Below are 18,913 nucleotides of genomic sequence, written 5' to 3' on the forward strand. Positions count from 1 at the left end.
TCAACCTAGCTCGAGTTTAGAACTACTTTCCTTTTGTTCTTTGTATTCTGGTGTGGTGATCAGGTATTGGTGTTTTTATTAATAGTGTTAGACTCCCTGAGGTACATTTAAATGCTATTGGTTTAAATGTTCAAAATCAGTACGTTTCCTGTGAAATGAATAGATAATTTGCAATTGTTAGCTTAATTTATAATGACCAATGGAAAAAACTGTAGGACATGGTGGTAACTAATACTAGAGTGATCTGATTCTGCACAAAACCTGACATTTTCATTGCAAATTTGAGGGTAATCAGGCAGCAAATTTCATTATTCATGGCAAATGCAAAAATTTGCTGTGTTTGTCAAAATAATGTACACTGTGCCAATGTTTTTGCCCAAATTAGCTACTAATCTCATTCTGATTGAATAAGACGTTACGCATTCCATTCTTGCTTTTAAAAAATCTTGACCAAGGGCAAAGAATAATTAAATAAATGTTCCTTTTTCATCCAGGTTACAAATGGTCTCAAACACATCTCTTGAATGTGAATGTTTGATTGCATTCTGTTTTGCTAAGGTGACTTACAATATCAAATGCAAAATTCTTCTTTGTCTGAACCATTGTAAGTACATGTAACAATGACAGCATTGAGGATTGATTAACAGATCACTAAAGCATGCTACTTGCTATCTATCTACTTGTACTTCATCATATGTTGTTTCGCATACTATTTTTGAATGAATTCATAAGGATATGATTTGCATTCTATTACAGGTTACAATAACCAGTAGCATTAATTATGCTGCATACTATTTGTATTTAATTTAGCTTAAAATTGTATATTTGCATTAGAATTAATTATTTCACATCAGTATTCATTCCTACATGTAGTGCTATTTCCAAAAGGGATTATTGTTCAGAGCAATATTCAATTTCCACCAAGGAAAGATAATTATTCTTGGAAGGAAGAATGCCAGTCATATATTGCAACATTTGAAAAGGTAAATGAGTGTGACTGGTTTGCAAATGGGCAATTAGATTACACCACAATGAAACAACCACGTGAGTAGGGTGGCAAAAAACAAAAACCAGGGGCCAGATAAAGAGCGTAAAGAAAAATGCATGAAGGACTACACCAAAATCCTTGGCGGGGGTGGTGGTCCCTTAGCATTAACTGGCCCTATTTGCCACTGGCAGCAATCCTAATGCCCTGCTGAATGGGACTTTGAGGCTAAAACGGGATTCTCGATAGGCATCAAACCCATTGTCATTCATCCGGCCAGCCCCACTGGCCCGGATCAGGTTCCCGCTAAGGGCGGGAACAAGTTAATTATGCAAAACTGCCAAGAATGTAATTAGCAGTCATGAAGCCTGATTCAAAGCCCACCCCACCATTCATCTACCTTGCAGCAGAATTTGCACTGGGTGGGCTCTGGTGCAGATCCCTGTGGGAGATTAAGGAGTTACGCATTGCTCATGTAACATCTGCTGCTGCCAAGTTGTAGAGGGTGGGTTCTCTAAGGAATCACAAGTCTGGACACAATTTGAAACACAATCTTTCACCTCCCCTCACACTTTGTAAAAAGGAGCGATTTTTCATGTAAGGCAGCAAACACGGGGTATGAATGAACTCCAGTCACTTAGAAGTGTACAAAAGTAAGACCAGGAAGGGAAAATCATAGATCCTGATGTTCCCCCTGTTTCCGTGTCTCTTATTCCCCAGCCAACCCCCTCAATGATGCATGTTTTTACTTCCCTTTTCAAGATTCAGCAATCACAGAAAAGTGCGAGTAAAATGATAAATACATTGCTGTCATCTGATTACAAAAGTCACCCTCACCCACACACATACAATATTGGTCTTTAATATTAAGAGCAACAATGATACAATGTTAGTTTGTGTGTGCCTTATCAGTGATTCCACCATGGCTATTAAGCAAGCCTGAATGAACGAATTTTCTTTTAATAGCATTGTGTAATATTAACAGGAACATATCCCGGTAGTTATTTATAACATTATGCAGTCAATAATACTGATTTTGGTGGCTGCCTCATTAACACATGTTCTGCACATTGCAGCATATGCACGTGGTGTCAGCAAATTCAAATTTGGGGGAAGATTCAATATTTGCAACCCAGATTGCAAGAAAACCTTAAGGTTTTGTTATATTTTGACTTCTGGCTCAGTATAGGAAAGAAGTGCCATTGCCATGCTGCAGCTTCCATTGCTCGATTGTTGGAGAGTTCTAGAAGGGAAAGAGGTTGGGAGAGAAGGGTGGTGGAGGAGGAGTGGTCCCATTCACTTGCTTTTGCCCGAGTTCCCTCCTTCCTCCCTGGACACACTGACCCAGTACTCACTCACCTCACTTAAGATAACTCAGTATCACTAGAAATGAAGTTCCAGTTTCCTGGGAGTGGCTTGTGCCACGAACACTGACATCAGTGGGTTCAGCCTCGTATGAAGCCGAGTGACAATCCCTCCTCCCACTGACCCAGCGTCCCAGCTCCGGCCTTGTTACCAGCAAAGACTTCCTCTTCTTCTTGCATTTTCTATTTCTTCTCCTTGGTCTCCTGAAAGATGTTGTCACAAATCATTCAGTGCAACTGAAAGACCACTGCATGGTGGCCAGTGGGAATGGTCAGAATAAGTGACCCAGCTCCTCCAATCACAGGTTCCCTCTGTCATGGATTGGGTCTCTGGGAGAGTGGCAAGAGTGGAAAGGAAGGAACCTGTAATTGGACAATCTGAAGCAATTATTAACTCTAGCATGGAATGCAGAGTCTTGTTTTGTCTTATTGGTTTCCACAATAGATTGCATTCAACAGGTCATAGCAACTTCAAGGGAAGATGATGTGAGAGTTTCAAAAGTCCTTGACATACACACATCTGCAGATCTGTTCATGCATTAAACTTCTTTGTTGCTTTTTCGTGCATAATACAAAGACATTGCTAAACAACCTTCATAAACCGATCAGTATGAGGGAGGGAGGAACAGACAGCACCACACAGAGCCACCGGAAGATCAGTTGGCAAGCAAATCAGTAGAATCAGAGAACAAAAGAAAGAAGCGCATCAAGGTAGGTAAATCCCTAGGACCTGATGAAATGTATCCCAGGACACTATGGGAGGCTAGGGAGGAAATTGCGGGTCCCTTAGCAGAGATATTTGAATCATCGACAGCTACAGGTGAGGTGCCTGAAGATTGGAGGGCAGCAAAAGTTGTGACTTTGTTTAAAAAGGGCTGCAGGGAAAAGCCTGGGAACTACGGACCAGTGAGCCCAATGTCTGTAGTGGGTAAGTTGTTGGAATGTATTCTGAGAGACAGATTCTACAGGCATTTACAGAGGCAAGGACTGATTAGGGACAGTCAGCATGGTTTTGAGTGGAAAATCATGTCTCATAAATTTGAGTTTTTTGAAGGGGTAACCAAGGAGGTAGCTGAAGGCAGTGCAGTCAACGCTGTCTACATGCACTTTAGCAAGGCCTTAGACAAGGTACCGCATGGTAGGTTGTTGCATAAGGTTAAATCTCATGGGATCCAGGGCGAGATAGTCAATTGGATACAAAATTGGCTTGATGACAGAAGACAGAAAAGGGTTGTTTTTTTCAAACTGGAGGCCTGTGACCAGCAGTGTGCCTCAGTGATCGGTGCTGGGGCCACTGTTATTTGTTATTTATATTAATGATTTGGATGAAAATGTATGAGGAGTGGTTAGTAAGTTTGCAGATAACACGAAGATTGGTGGCATAGTGGACAGTGAAGAAGGTTATCTAGGATTGCAATGGGATCTTGATCAATTGAGCCAGAGGGGTGATGAATGGCAGATGGAGATTAATTTAGATAAATGATGCATTTTGGTAGATTGAAATGGGGCAGGATCTACTCAGTTAATGGCAGGAGTTGGGACATCTTGCTGAAGTTTACAAGACATTAGTAAGGCCACATTTGGAATACTGTGTACAGTTTGGTCACCCTATTATAGAGAGGATATTATTAAATTAGAAAGAGTGCAGAAAAGATTTACCAGCATGCTAGCAGGACTTGATCGTTTGACTTATAAGGAGAGGCTGGATAGATTGGGACTTTTATCCCTGGCGCGTAGGAGGCTTAGGCGTGATCTTATAGAGGTCTATAAAATGATGCGGGGCATAGATAAGGTCGACAGTCAACTTATTTTCCCAAAGGTAGGGGAGTCTAAAACTAGAGGGCATAGGTTTAAGGTGAGAGAGAGATACAAAAGGGTCCCGAGGAGCAATTTTTTCCACTCAGAAGGTGGTGTGTGTCTGGAACGAGCTGCCAGAGGCAGTAATAGAGGCAGGTACAATTTTGTCTTTTAAAAAGCATTTAGACAATTACATGCGTAAGATGGGTATAGAGGGATATCGATTTAATCCGGGCAATTGGGACTAGCTTAGTGGTTAAAAACTGGGCGGCATGGACAAGTTGGGCCGAAGGGCCTGCTTCCATGCTGTAAACCTCTGCGACTCAATATCCAGCGTGGGAAAGACAGAATCTGTGACCAGAGGTGCAGCTCTGTTCTACCCGTGTTTGCTGTTCCTCCAATCACCGTTCTGCTGTCCATTTCTGCTCTCAGCAACTGACAATGTCACCCTCTAATTTAGAAAAAAAATGCCAGTTGCTCAGAGCAGGACCTTTTGGCAACTTCTTGGTTGACTGGTTTAAAGAAAAATTGGAGCCAGTTGTGTGTAAGAACTGCTGCCATTTACCTCTGGGCAGGTTTTAAAATAATCGGAACCATGAAGCTGCCTGTAGATCAGAAGCAGCAGCTCCTACTCGCAGCAACTGTTACTGAAACTGACAGTCCCACTTGTTTCTAAGGCCAATTTCTCCAGATCTGAAACTGGCTGCTCAATCTGGACAATGACGAGAACTCCATTTTATAACAATGAGTCCGGATAGCCTGGATGGCTCATCATTCAAAACATCTGGTACCAGGGAAGAGGAAAGGATGTATTCCATATCAGTGCACAAGAGAATTCTCAGTCTGCTTAGGTACCCTGGTCTAAGGCTTCTTCAACAGAACTACTGCGAACAACCATTATACTTAAATCAAACATATTCTCTTGTTAATAGCTGAGTTCTACTTATCTAATTATGAGATAATCTCTGGTCCTGGCTGGGAGGTGTTACCAAGCCCAAGAATGCGAGCATGCAGAGCAGAAGTAACATCAGTAGCCAAAGGCTCAACAAAGCCTGGTGGTGACTGGGAACATCTGAATAAAATAGTTTCTGGGTTCCAGCATAAAGAAGTTTCTGAGTTCTAGCATAAAGAACAATCAGCCAAGCCGGGTGGCAACTCATGATTGGAGATACTTTTTGGTGTATTTGTGATTTCCTTCTTGAAAACCCGGAGGTTGAAATGCTGCTCGATTCATAGAGAGGTGCGGCAGTCACACAGATGGATGTTCCTTTTGTGCTGTAAAATGAGATGGGGAGACCTTGACATCGGAATATTTGAGTCCCAGAGTTGAAGAGGTAGGTAATGAGCAAATCAAAGGCAATGCAAACAGCAAGAGGATACACTAAATACTTGAGAAAACAGCCAATCCTAAAACATCAGTCAAGAGAACTTGCCAGTGACAAAAGGGAAATGAAGAGAAACCAACTGAACCACTTGAACGTTCTTTGTTAGTAACTGAAATTTCTAACATTCGAAGCAAGGTTTTGAATAAAATAAAATTAAAATTACATATTTCATGGTAAGGTGGTTGAATCTAGCTAGCTTTTAATACCCGTGGAGTCAAATTGCCACATCTTGTAGCACAATCCCCCTCTAAGTCAAGGTTATGGATTTGAGCCCCAACTTCAGCGTAACACCAAGGGAGTGCGGCATTATCAGAAATGCCATATTATAGGTATGTTAAATGGAGACAATCTGTCTGCTCATGTGTACGTATTAAGCTCAGCTGTGTAGTTTGTAGTGATGTAATATTGCTCCCTCAACTCGCACTACCTAAAGCAAATCTACTGATCAATCATTAATTTCTTATTAATGCAGTTTATAACTGACTGCCATGCTCATCTACCAAATAAACCTGTTGGACTTTAACCTGTTGTAGTTAAAACTCTTACTGCATCTACCCAACAACAGGGACCACTTCAAAAGTAATTTGCTGATTATGAAGCATTTTGGGATATTATGAGCACTCGTTTAAGTTCCATATAAATGAATTTTTTTTTTCTCTGTTACACTTCACCTGAAGGCCTCAGTTTCACCCAAAGCCCTGGCCTTAACATAGCCCTTTCTTGGGAAAGTTCCACCCATCGCCCACTAAGTGTCATAACAGTAAGAAAACCGGAGCAATCCGGGTCAGTCCGTCCGGGTGTGCACTGGACCGCAAACGTCCCGCATTTAGTCATTTTCTTTTGGGAGAGTAGCGAGCTGCATGTCAGTTCTGGGAGGGGTAGGGCCTAATCACGCTGGTGAGCCTGGCTGCAAAGCGACTGGGCGCCATTTTGAAAGAGTGCCTTGATCTCTCAGTGCACTGGAAGAAACCCTCCCTTCCCTCACGGACAAAGAGAAACACCCCCCCACCCGCCACCCCCCGCCCCAATCAGTGGCATTTTTCCCCATCCCCCTCCCTGACATGGATTGCTGGCATTGGGGCCCTCCCAATTGGTCCCCCTTCCTGACCCCTGTCATGCCCCCATTCTTGCCCTTCATGTCCCCCTGCGTATCCCTGCTTTATAGTCCCCCCCCCGGACAGGAGTCCCACTCAGGCCCCACCCCCTTGACAACACCCCTGGCAGAGCCCAACTGGCAGTGCCAGTGTGCCAGATGGGCACTGCCCAGCCACGTCCCCAACCACCATTGAGTTCAATGGCCTCCGAGCTCCCCAGCATCACCATCACGCCTGGTCTCCACTACTGGGGACCAGAAGTGTCTCTCGCTGTGTTCGCACCACGTCTGAGGGTCAGAAGGCCCCAGGAGCTGGGAGAATCCGGCATCAGGGCCAAGCCTATGTAAATGTTACTTTAAATATGCTAATTGGCCCCATGTCCTTTCTAGGTGAGATCCAGTTTGTGCCAGTAGGAAGGGACTGGGTCAATTGCAAACCGTTTGGCGCTGGGCGCACAGCCCATTTTTGGGCCCGCACACTGTTTTCCCAGATTAGCGCTATCTGCGCCAGGCGTGGCAAGGCTGGGAAAATCACCCCCAGTGTTTTTTGCCAGAGCTGTAACTCTGCTAACTGAAGGCCGATTCAGCAGCCTGAGCAGTAGTGATTATAGTTGCCAAGGAAGGGTCAATAGCACTTAGTGAGCTCAACAGATGCTTCTGTTCAGTTTAGTCATATCTTTTTGGTTATTTTCAAATTATTTGAAGAAAATCTGGACTGTAAATTACAGAATCTTTATTTGGGCAATGTCTGCATTAGGTTTATATTAAAAATAATAAGCTGTTTGTGTGTGTGAGTGGAATCTATTTCAGACATGACAGGCTTATATGTACCAGTGTAATTTTTGTTTTGTGGTCAAATTATAAACAATCTACAAACTGCAAGGTCAGAGGAGTGGAGAACCTGATTTTATCCTAACTCACCCAGTAGGGACAGGCTTGGGTTGGATGTTAGTTTTGCAGTCCTACCAAATTTACTCCTCAATGAAGTTACTTGCCTCTGTAATCGACCTTCCCAAAGTCCAGGCCAAGCTCTGACCATTTATAAAGGCATTCGAGGCTGCTTCTGACTTTCGGGCAGCTTTGCGGTTTTCTGGCGGACTTTTAAACAGAAAATCGGAAGCACAAAGCCACCTGAAGATTGGAAGCAGCAACACAGCAATCGTCAATGAAATGGGCCTAACAGTTCCAATTTAAAAAAAAACAGCTCTTTCAGTTTTAAGAACATAAGAACTAGGAGCAGGAGTAGGCCATCTGGTCCCTCGGGCCTGCTCCGCCATTCAATAAGATCATGGCTGATCTTTTCGTGGACTCAGCTCCACTTACCCGCCCACTCACCATAGCCCTTAATTCCTTTACTGTTCAAAGATTTATCTATCCTTGCCTTAAAAACATTCAATGAGGTAGCCTCAACTGCTTCACTGGGAAGGGAATTCCACAGATTTACAACCCTTTGTGTGAAGAAGTTCCTCCTCAACTCAGTCCCAAATCTGCTCCCCATTATTTTGAGGCCATGCCCCCTAGTTCTAATTTCACCCGTCAGTGGAATCAACTTCCCTGCTTCTATCTTATCTATTCCCTCTGTAATCTTATATGTTTCTATAAGATCTCCCCTCGTTCTTCTGAATTCCAATGAGCATAGCCCCAGTCTACTCAGTCTCTCCTCATAAGCCAACCCTCTCACCTCCAGAATCAACCTAGTGAATCTCCTCTGCACCCTCTCCAGTGCCAGTATATCCTTTCTCAAATAAGGAGACCAAAACTGTACACAGTACTCCAGGTGTGGCCTCACCAGCACCTTATACAGCTGCAACATAAACTCACTGTTTTTAAACTCCATCCCTCTAGCAATGAAAGACAAAATTCCATTTGCCTTCTTAATTACCTGCTGCACCTGCAAACCAACTCCTTGTGATTCTTGAACAAGAACACCAGGTCCCTCTGCACAGCAGCATGCTACATTTTTTTTACCATTTAAATAATAGTCCATTTTGCTGTTATTCCTATCAAAATGGATGACCTCACATTTACCAACATTGTACTCCATCTACCAGATCCTTGCCCAGACTATCTATATCCCTTTGCAGACTTTGTGTCCTCTGCACACTTTGCTCTGCCACCCATCTTAGTGTCATCTGCGAACTTTGACACAGTGCACTTGGTCCCTAACGCCAAATCAAAGAACAAAGAACAAAACAGCACAGGAACAGGCCCTTCGGCCCTCCAAGCCTGTGCCGCTCCCTGGTACAAACTAGACCATTCTTTTGTATCCCTCCATTCCCACTCCGTTCATATGGCTATCTAGATAAGTCTTAAACGTTCCCAGTGTGTCCGCCTCCACCACTTTGCCTGGCAGCGCATTCCAGGCCCCCACCACCCTCTGTGTAAAATATGTCCTTCTGATATCTGTGTTAAACCTTCCCCCCCTTCACCTTGAACCTATGACCCCTCGTGAACGTCACCACCGACCTGGGGAAAAGCTTCCCACCGTTCACCCTATCTATGCCTTTCATAATTTTATACACCTCTATTAAGTCTCCCCTCATCCTCCGTCTTTCCAGGGAGAACAACCCCAGTTTTCCCAATCTCTCCTCATAACTAAGCCCCTCCATACCAGGCAACATCCTGGTAAACCCCCTCTGTACTCTCTCCAAAGCCTCCACGTCCTTCTGATAGTGTGGCGACCAGAACTGGACGCAGTATTCCAAATGCGGCCGAACCAACGTTCTATACATCTGCAACATCAGACCCCAACTTTTATACTCTATGCCCCGTCCTATAAAGGCAAGCATGCCATAAGCCTTCTTCACCACCTTCTCCACCTGTGACATCACCTTCAAGGATCTGTGGACTTGCACACCCAGGTCCCTCTGCGTATCTACACCCTTTATAGTTCTGCCATTTATCGTATAGCTCCTCCCTACATTAGTTCTACCAAAATGCATCACTTCGCATTTATCTGGATTGAACTCCATCTGCCATTTCTTTGGCCAAATTTCCAGCCTATCTATATCCTTCTGTAGCCTCTGACAATGCTCCTCACTATCTGCAAGTCCTGCCAATTTTGTGTCGTCCGCAAACTTACTGATCACCCCAGTTACACCTTCTTCCAGATCGTTTATATAAATCACAAACAGCAGAGGTCCCAATACAGAGCCCTGCGGAACACCACTAGTTTCAACCAACCATTATTCATGTAAATTGAGTTTGTGTCTTTATATGCTCTGTTTGTGAACAGAATTCCCACTCACCTGAAGAAGGGGCTTGCAGCTCCGAAAGCTTGTGTGGCTTTTGCTACCAAATAAACCTGTTGGACTTTAACCTGGTGTTGTTAAACGTCTTACTGTGAACACCACTAGTCACAGGCCTCCAGCCGGAAAAAGACCCTTCCACTACCATCCTCTGTCATCCATCTTTGAAGCTCTAACAGCTCAGTGTGGACAATGATATATATACGGCAACATGCCCAGGTCTCCCTAGCTCCCATTGTTCTGAAATTTGTGCAACCTTTCTCTGCTGGGCCCTGCATACATGTACAATCTATGAAACTGTTGATGCAAATATAACGGACCATATTGCAAAAGGCAAATTTCCAGCACGTAAAGCAGGATGGCAGAAGAATAGAATACAGCTACTCCAAGTAAATCAATTTCTTTACATATTGACAAGGGATCAGTGCTTAGAAGCCTTTAGGCAAATTGGTTATCAGGGTTGCTGCCTAAGTGTTGAGTATCCACGACGTTTTTAACTTTTAACATTGGGTAACTAATTACTTTTAACTAGAATTCATACAATGCAGAAGCCACAACATTTTAAACAACTAGCAATTTTAGTGAGAAAAAGGAGAACATAATTCCAGATATAGATTTATTATATATTTTTTCAAAAGCTATCGTGGTCACTGAGTAAGCAAATATTCAACACAACTTCTCAGCCAGCAGGCCAAGAACAGAACAAAAATCTCCAAACCACAAATAGAAATTGGTTTTCTGTGTATATAATAAAAAATATAAATACAGGACTAAAAATAAAACTGACTGGGAAACCTTTCAAAAAATAAATACAAGAAAGTTCAGCTTTTACCCAAGATTTATTTTGAATAATTAGCTATATAGAAACAAGCAACCAATCCAAAAGGTTGTACAGAAAAGGAATCCTGGCACTGTAAAATGATACAGAAGGACAAAACATTGGCTTAAACAGATTGATCATTCAGTCTTGACCACTCAATTATCCCAGACTGGAAAGACATGGGAATGCTAGCAATTAAAATATTCAACTGCAGCCAAACATACAATATATACAGAACATCCAGTCATGGCTACTTTCTTCATGTCTCTGTAAAAGTTCTCTAAGTCTACCTGTAGTTCAACAGCAAAACCAGTAATACAATACACATTACTATCTACAGTATACGGTTGTATTTAAAGCATGACAAAAGAGCGCAACTGGTTGATAACTGCATGCAAATCAATAAAGAACTGTCAAAAAACTGACAATTTTGTAAAGCAGAATCTCAAGAGTCCAGAGACAAGAACTATTGAAATAGGGTTTGTTTAGTGGAAAACATGAAGGCACTTGGAGAATACCAGACCAGATTATTTATTTATTTATTTTAAAAAGAGGACTGTTTGGTTTTAATTAATCAGTGGCTTTCTGCCATCACTGAGTATGGTCTTTCACAGCGTACTGGTAGCTAAATGCTCTAACAAGATCAAGTCTAATAGAATAAACAATCTTAAAAGAAAATAGTTTACAACAAATATTAAGACATGACAAGTAATTTCAGCAACATAATTTTAAAAGCAGCAATGCATAGCCTTTCTTTCAAATATTCTATAACTGTGGACACAGCATTTATGCATGTCCTTTAATACACTATTACAGTATAATTCTGGCAAATAAGTAGAAATCCATCAGTGCCACCACTACTGGGATATTCAGGTAAAATATCTGGCATGGAATTGATTATTTCATACAATAGGTCATTTATGGCAAAAATAAATTTGAAGACATTGTCTTTCTATAATCATCTGGCTGTCTCTTAGGCCCTCATTCCAGCAACAATTGCTTGGAAAACTGTGAATTTTCCCTCATTGTATCTGAAAAACCAGCACAGCATTCAGAGTTCCTTTCAAATATATTCATGGTTTTTCCTCTTTCAAATATCTCAAATTCTCACAACTGAACAAGCACGTTCATAAAATATTTGGCAACCTTTTGTTTTTAAAACTCCAGTGAGAGTAAACCTCTAAATGATCATTTCAAATTAAAAGCCATTAAAGGTCTTTCCTCCCGTTTCTGCCAGGGGCTTTTTTTATCCTCGTCTTGATCTTCAGTGCTGTCATTGTCATCATTTTCATTGATCTGATCATTGTCATTAATACGATCATTTTCATCATTCATCATCTTATCATCAGTATCAGCATTCTCGGTCTGTTGTGGATTAGTTGGAAGACATTCTTCAATTTCTTCAATTCTCTGTATATTTTCATTCTGCAATCCTACTGTCATGCCACCATCTCTTTCAGCTGATCCATCCATGAGTGGCTTCATCGCAGTGTCCTCTGGACTGCAGACAGCTGTCCCACTTTCACTCCCACTCTGCTCCATGTCATCCACATATACCAGCCTTGTGTAGGTCATACTGCCAGAAAGATTTCGTTCTCGTGCTTCTTTTCCCTTACGGGAAGGTTTTGGTTCATTCATATCCACACCAGAATCCAAACTCGCGTCGTTGCTCCCATTTTTTCCAGCTTTCTGTAAGTCAATGTAAGAATGCCTCACCTGGGCATTTGCACGGCCATCTAGGGAAACGAACCAAGCTCGAGGATGAGGGAGAGGTTTCCCTCCAGCTAGTTCCAGCAGTGCTTTTTCCGTAAAGAGTTGGACTTCTCCATTCATCTGAGCCATTGCAGCTTCACTCAGTGATGCTGGGATGGATACAGATTCTGACATGGTGGATGATTGTGGACTCCAGTCTCCGCCTTCTGTTTCCTGAAGCTGTTGCTGTGATAAAGTTTGTGGTGTCACTTGCTGTTGAGAATGTGGATGCACCTGCTGGCGAGAAAGTTCTGCCTGTAACCTTTCCAGCTCCAGCTGTTGTTCTGTTGGGGCAGTCAAGGGCTGCCCCAAGGATGGATATTCCATAGGCAACTTCATATAACGGGCAGGAATGACCAATGTGGGTAGCACTTTTCTGTAAACATTGTCATTCACCTCATCTGCTGAACTGCAACAGAGCAACTGGCCTGGCTGAGGAAAAGAGGTTGGTCTTTCAAGGTGGTCAACTGACCGGGACATCATGTAATCAGTTGTTTTCCTATCCACCTTTTGTGCTTTGTCAGGGGCATATGGCAGTTGATAATCTGGTTCTCGGATACTACTCTTACTGTCAGTGGACAGTAGGCTTATTGAAGCCTGAACTTCTTTATCTCTTTTATCCAGTAGTGGCTGGGAAGCCACTGAATTGTAGCCTTTCATGTAGTCTTCCCTCACAGGAGATTCAAAATCCTCAGAAACATCAATAGATCTTGCCATTTTGAGGTGATAGTTTCTAGGAGGAGACATACAATACTCCTCCTTTAAAGTCTCTCTCAAAGATGGGTCGTTACGTGAAATTAATTCTTCCCTCGAACTGAATTCTCGTGAAGTACTATATGAGGGTTTCAGCATTGGTGTATGAACATCTGCCTCTCCGTTGGCTGATACCAGTTCCATGTGGACTGCACTAATTAAGTTGAGGTGAGACATGGAAGTCGCTTGGTCCTTCTTCGAACTGTCCAATGCTGAAGACAGCTGAATTTTCCTATGGTGTTGACGGGGTTTTAAGCATTTTCTCCTGCAAAAAAAAATGAATGGAGTGGGAAGGAAAGAATAGTTTAGATTGTGTTGGAGAACACTTTACATAATAAAAAAATAAAATGTAACTGGAAATGTGTTTAACAATAAAGTAAACACATGAAAACTTTCCAAGGAGAATCTATCTGGCAATTTAAAAAGCAACCAGTGATTACTTAAATAAACTGACTTAGGATGGCTACATTTTAACTCTTTAGACTTTGCAAACACTAATCTAATAGCAGGAAACAGATACACTTGGTCAGTAGACAATCCCAAACATCACAAAAATGTTTGTTGCAATGGATGATACAAAAAATAAATCAAACATTTTCTTAAAAGGCTCTCTCAAGGAACATCTCCAGGACTTTAAAATGCTCCCAATTGTTTTTATTTTTAATTATAATTGAGATTTTGGTACTGATGCTAAATTATTCATGTCAACTGTGTTTACTATAATGAATAAACATATATTTCAAGAAAGCTTTATTTGGTACAAAAAAATATTACCCCTGTTTTTCCACTTTAGTTTAGTCTCTCAGTGCAACAATTTCTCAGCCAACAGATGCACCCTTGGCAGCATGGCTGAGATTAGGAACTCAAGAATCACAGCATGAAGCACTTCCCTACCACAACGTGGTCCAACATATTGGATAAAATACATTAATATAATTTGGGCGGCACAGTGGTTAACACTGCTGCCTCACAGCACAAAGGACCTGGGTTCAATTCCGACCTCCGATTGTCTGTTTGGAGTTTGTAAGTTCTTCGTGTCTGCTTGGGTTTCCTCTGGGTGCTCTGGTACCTTCCCATAGTCCAAAGATATGTAAGTTAGGTGGACTGGCCCCTTAGTGTCAGGGGGATTAGCAGGATAAATATGTGGGGTTAAGTGGATAGGGATTGGGTGGGATTCTTGTCAGTGTAGACCAGATGGGTCAAATGGCCTCCTTCTGCACTGTAGAGGTTCTATGATAACTAAGAACCACTGCAGCAAAATTAATCATCTTTCAAGCTTCATAAAGCTCTGGTTCAAAACATTTTTCAATAAATCACTAATAAGCAGAAGAATCATGCAAGAAATAACGTTTTGTCATTCAGAAATTAAGATTTAAAATCCTTCCGATTAGACCTCATCCTTTGGAAATGGATTATTTTGAGGTTCTCTGCTTTATTTCTGAAAAGTAGCTTCCTCTGTCAGGTTACCTGCAATAATAGATGAGTAAGCAAAGCAGAACCAGCAGAATGACAGTCATCCCTCCAAGAATGGCCAACAAGAAGGCTGTATGATAGACAGAGATGTCACTGGATCCAACGGGACCCATATTACCTAAAATGTGCAAAATACATATCAAATGACTTACTTTTGTTCGTAATGCATAATTGAGCAAACTTCACCAGAGTAGATTTGTGAAAGCGATACTCTTTTTACCACATTATTTTTAAAAAGTAGAATATGCTCATTATCAACCATCTGCATTTTTAATATAATTCAAATGTCAACACAGTACTTCAGTGTTCTAGTCCATTAGTTAAGACCCCCCACTATAGCCATCTTCAAACTTGGCTACAATTCTCCCAAATTATTTACCTGGGCTCTGAGGGGACATGGCTGCTACCCAGTAACCCAACTGTGGAGCGAGGTATGTCCAAGTCAGATAATCCCCTTCTCTTTGTACAAGTCCCAATCCACTCTTCAGCCAAACACCTAAAGAAACAGGAATCAAAAAATCAAGAAACTTTGATTCAAATCACATTTTTTTTCAAAAATTATTTACCCCATTAAGCTAATACTGGAAAACTGGGCACCCTTGTTAAGAAACACACCCAATTTCCTCTAATAATTTTAACAGAAGGAAACTAAAAGAAGCAAGTTGGTATTGAGAAGGTAGGTGGAAGAGTGTTTTGAAAATGTGCTTTCTTGGCAGCTTTTCCTCTCACTCCGATGGCATTATCATCAGCGTTAAGTCCAGCTTAACATAAATCACTAAATAACAGCAATTCAACATCTATTTTGTAACTGAATCGAGCATTTCCCATCACTTATATTTGCCAATCCCAATTGCTTTAACATTTGTGCAAACCTCTCATTGATCACTAGAGGGCATATAAGCATAGTGGATACATGCCATAAAGAACAAGAGTGTATTGTTAGCGCTTCTTGATAATTAAGGCCAAATACCAAATCAAAGTTGTTGCACAACTCTTTGCTTAACATTCAAAACCACGTAGACATTCTCAAGTGAGCAACGGGTGATAATGCACGCTGTTAGCAAAACACACTCAAGCTTGACAAAGGATGCCTTGCAAGTCTTCTTCCCAGCTCTCCCTGAAATAAGTGCAGCCACCTACTGATATTAAAATTTGCTCTCAATTGCATATGCAGCAGAAATGCATACGGTCAAGTCAGGAGGTCAAAGCTCTGACATCAGGTTACAATACAACTCTGACCAGTGCATTATATAGCATATTTATTTGTGTCACAAGTAGGCTTACATTAACACTCTAATGAACTTACTGTAAAAATCCTAGTCGCCATACTCCAATGCCTGTTCGGGTACACCGAGGGAGAATTTAGCATGGCCAATGCACCTAACCAGCATGTCTTACGGACTGTGGGAGGAAGCTGGGGTACCCGGAGGAAACATATGTAGACACAGGGAGAACGTGCAGACTCCACATAGTGACCCAAGCCGGAAATCGAACCCAGGTCCCTGGCACTGTAAGGCACCAGTGCTAACCAATGTGCTACCATGCTGCCCATAAAGAATAGATGTGACCTTTCTCAATATATTTATCTTAAAGTTGTAATAAAATACCATAAGATGCTGTTTATAAAAGCCCAGAGCTTTGAATGTTTAAAACACAAGTGTGATGCTTAGTGATTACTCAATTGTCCATTGTAGCTGAGCTGTCAGTTTGATTAGGTACACAGAATACAATTATAGCAGTCTACAGGAAAATATTCTACCTAAACATTCTTTGTTAGTAATATTTGAAAACAAAGGAAATTAAATTTACTTTGTCCTGGATTTAAGCTACAGGACTTTCTTCAGGCGACAAAGTTACCAAAATAGCAAATGTTCATGCCTTGAAATTGTCCATTCATTAATCTTCTCCACTATTAAACTACATGAAGGATCCTGTACTATTTGATCAGAAGCATTTGAGGACCTTTAAAAATGGTGAGTTGGACCCAGATCCACAGCTCCCACCCCCATTTCTATCAAATCCCATTTTATGTGGGCAGGGGTAAAGGGCACAATTCGCTCAGGAGGGAAATCCAAATGCAGCAGGACCATTTGAACTTCAGTCTGAGTTCAAACAGACCCCATTTTGGCTGTTATAAGGGCTTTAACCCAATGTGGGAGTACAAATTGATGGAGTAGACATATATGCTGATGAATGACAGACAAGCTCTGTTCAAGTATAATGTGAATTTTTAAAAATTCTTTGTCCTTTAAGCATGAAAAAAATGTTGAAGCAGTCAGTGAGAATTAAAAAAAACCCCTGCTGGACTGCTTTGATTGATAGGCCATCTGATCATGCAGTTTCAATAGAGGTTTTAATGGATATTTCCCCTCGGGCATTAGGTCATTATGAATGCTTGGCTTCAGAGTTTCAGAGTCTCCGATTATCTCAGCAGGGTGTTTTGAGTTCACAGTTGGATTCACAGTTTAAAGAGGTCATGGAGAGACTAGCTGTCTTTGATGTGGAATTTGATTATAAAAGGTTTTTTAAAAAGAGAGTAACCACTTGAGATTTAAAAGATTTGAGTAGATTCCATGAATAAGGGCTGTATTCGATAGCAATCTTATCATCTCCACATAGCTCCTCATGTCTGGCCATTGTGGATGCTGGGTGAGAGAATATAGAGGTTGTATAGGGGTATATGAGGGGCATGAGTTGACATGGAGGGGGTGTGGGGATAGGAGGTGTATAGGGGGCAACTGAAGGTCATGAGTTGACATGGAGGGGCTAAAGAAAGTTCAGGAAAACAATTCTGTTAAGTCAACAATTAATGTGGTAAATGACTAAGAACAACCAGTAAACTGACTGAAAATGTGTGATGTAATATAGAGATGAGCTTCCGATGGGAGCATGTGGAACAAAGTAGGCTAGAGTAATTTCTAAGGAAATAGGAATCGGTGCTAAATGGTTCTTTAATGCCCCTCAACTGCCTGAACCATGACTGCAGGTTCTTGTACAAATGTATCAGCATTAGATTTTTTTGCAAAAAGCAAGGTTCTTCAAGGGTAATAAAATTATGGGTAACTGAACCATTCAATGCATTGAACCTAATTGCTTCAAATGCAACCTCTTCCAATGATATCTTAAAAACATGTCTTTGTATGTGGGGAAAAACATGGAGCAGGGACATAGAAAATGCAAGATTTTCTACTCCATTTAGTAAGAAAGCTATGATGAAAGCAGAGCTTCCTGTTCTAAGATACAGTGCAGAGTTTTCACCCACTGTCAATTAAAAAAATAGCACTTTAGAAGGACGTGATAAATGCACGTTCTGAATTGGATTCAGCTTACAGTTGCTGAAATAAATCCTTTTTTCTCTGTGCCAGAGTTTCGACAATGCATAAACAGAACTAGTGTTACGAAGAAGCTAACCTCATTTGTTCAACTTTAAGATGGAACCTGGAGATAAATTGGCAATCAGACTAAGCCAGGGTTGTTTAATTTGTAAATTTATTCACTCTGTGCAATACTCTTCATGGTTCCTTCTGGTCCCACACCTGTTAATTTGGTTGCTTACACAGAGAACTGACAGCTTTTCTGATGAGACCATCATAGAATAATTGAAGTGCAATTGTTTCCCAAAAACAACATGTTTAATTCTTTCCAGAAAAGCTCAAGAGACTGCTAAAATGATGAGTAAAATTGCTAATCAACAGCTATGATATTGCTTTTGAATAAAAATTCCTGGACAATTTCATAAAAGTTACTTTTACTAATCAGCAATTTTCAGAATCAGAGGTCATCAGAATATAAATTGAAGAATATAAAGGGACTTCGAATTCCAATCCAAATTATTTGACACCAACTTTAAAACAACGTGGAGAACTAAGAAAGTTGAATTCAAAATTACAAGTTAATCCAGTGCGTAGATTTGATTTATTATTGCCACATGTATTAACATAGTGAAAAGTATTGTTTCTTGCGCTATACAGACAAAACATACCGTTCATAGAGAAGAAAACGAGAGAGTGCAAAATGTAGTGTTACAGTCATAGCTAGGGTGTAGAGAAAGATCAACTTAATGCAAGGTAGGTCCATTCAAAAGTCTGACAGCAGCAGGGAAGAAGCTGTTCGAGTCGGTTGGTACGTGACCTCAGACTTTTGTATCTTTGTCCCGGAGGAAGAAGGTGGATGAGAGAATGTCCGGGGTGCGTGGAGTCCTTGATTATGCTGGCTGCTTTGCCGAGGCATCGGGAAGTATAGA

The 18,913-nt window shown here is 41.3% G+C and overlaps 1 protein-coding gene across 1 annotated transcript in view; it reads right to left on the reverse strand.

Moving 5' to 3' along the window:
- Positions 1-10,694: 10,694 nt before the first annotated feature.
- fam171a1 (family with sequence similarity 171 member A1) overlaps positions 10,695-18,913 on the reverse strand; it is a 165,575-nt gene continuing 157,356 nt past the window's right edge. Inside the window, exons 6-8 of the mRNA XM_078235247.1 lie at positions 15,050-15,166; positions 14,665-14,788; positions 10,695-13,462 (exon numbers count right to left, since the gene is read on the reverse strand). Coding sequence (XP_078091373.1) covers positions 11,881-13,462; positions 14,665-14,788; positions 15,050-15,166 — 1,823 coding nt within the window. The 3' untranslated portion in view covers positions 10,695-11,880. The remainder of the gene's footprint in view (positions 13,463-14,664; positions 14,789-15,049; positions 15,167-18,913) is intronic.

The sequence above is a fragment of the Mustelus asterias genome, chromosome 2 (genome assembly GCF_964213995.1).
Source record: "Mustelus asterias chromosome 2, sMusAst1.hap1.1, whole genome shotgun sequence".
Taxonomy (NCBI): Eukaryota; Metazoa; Chordata; class Chondrichthyes; order Carcharhiniformes; family Triakidae; genus Mustelus; species Mustelus asterias.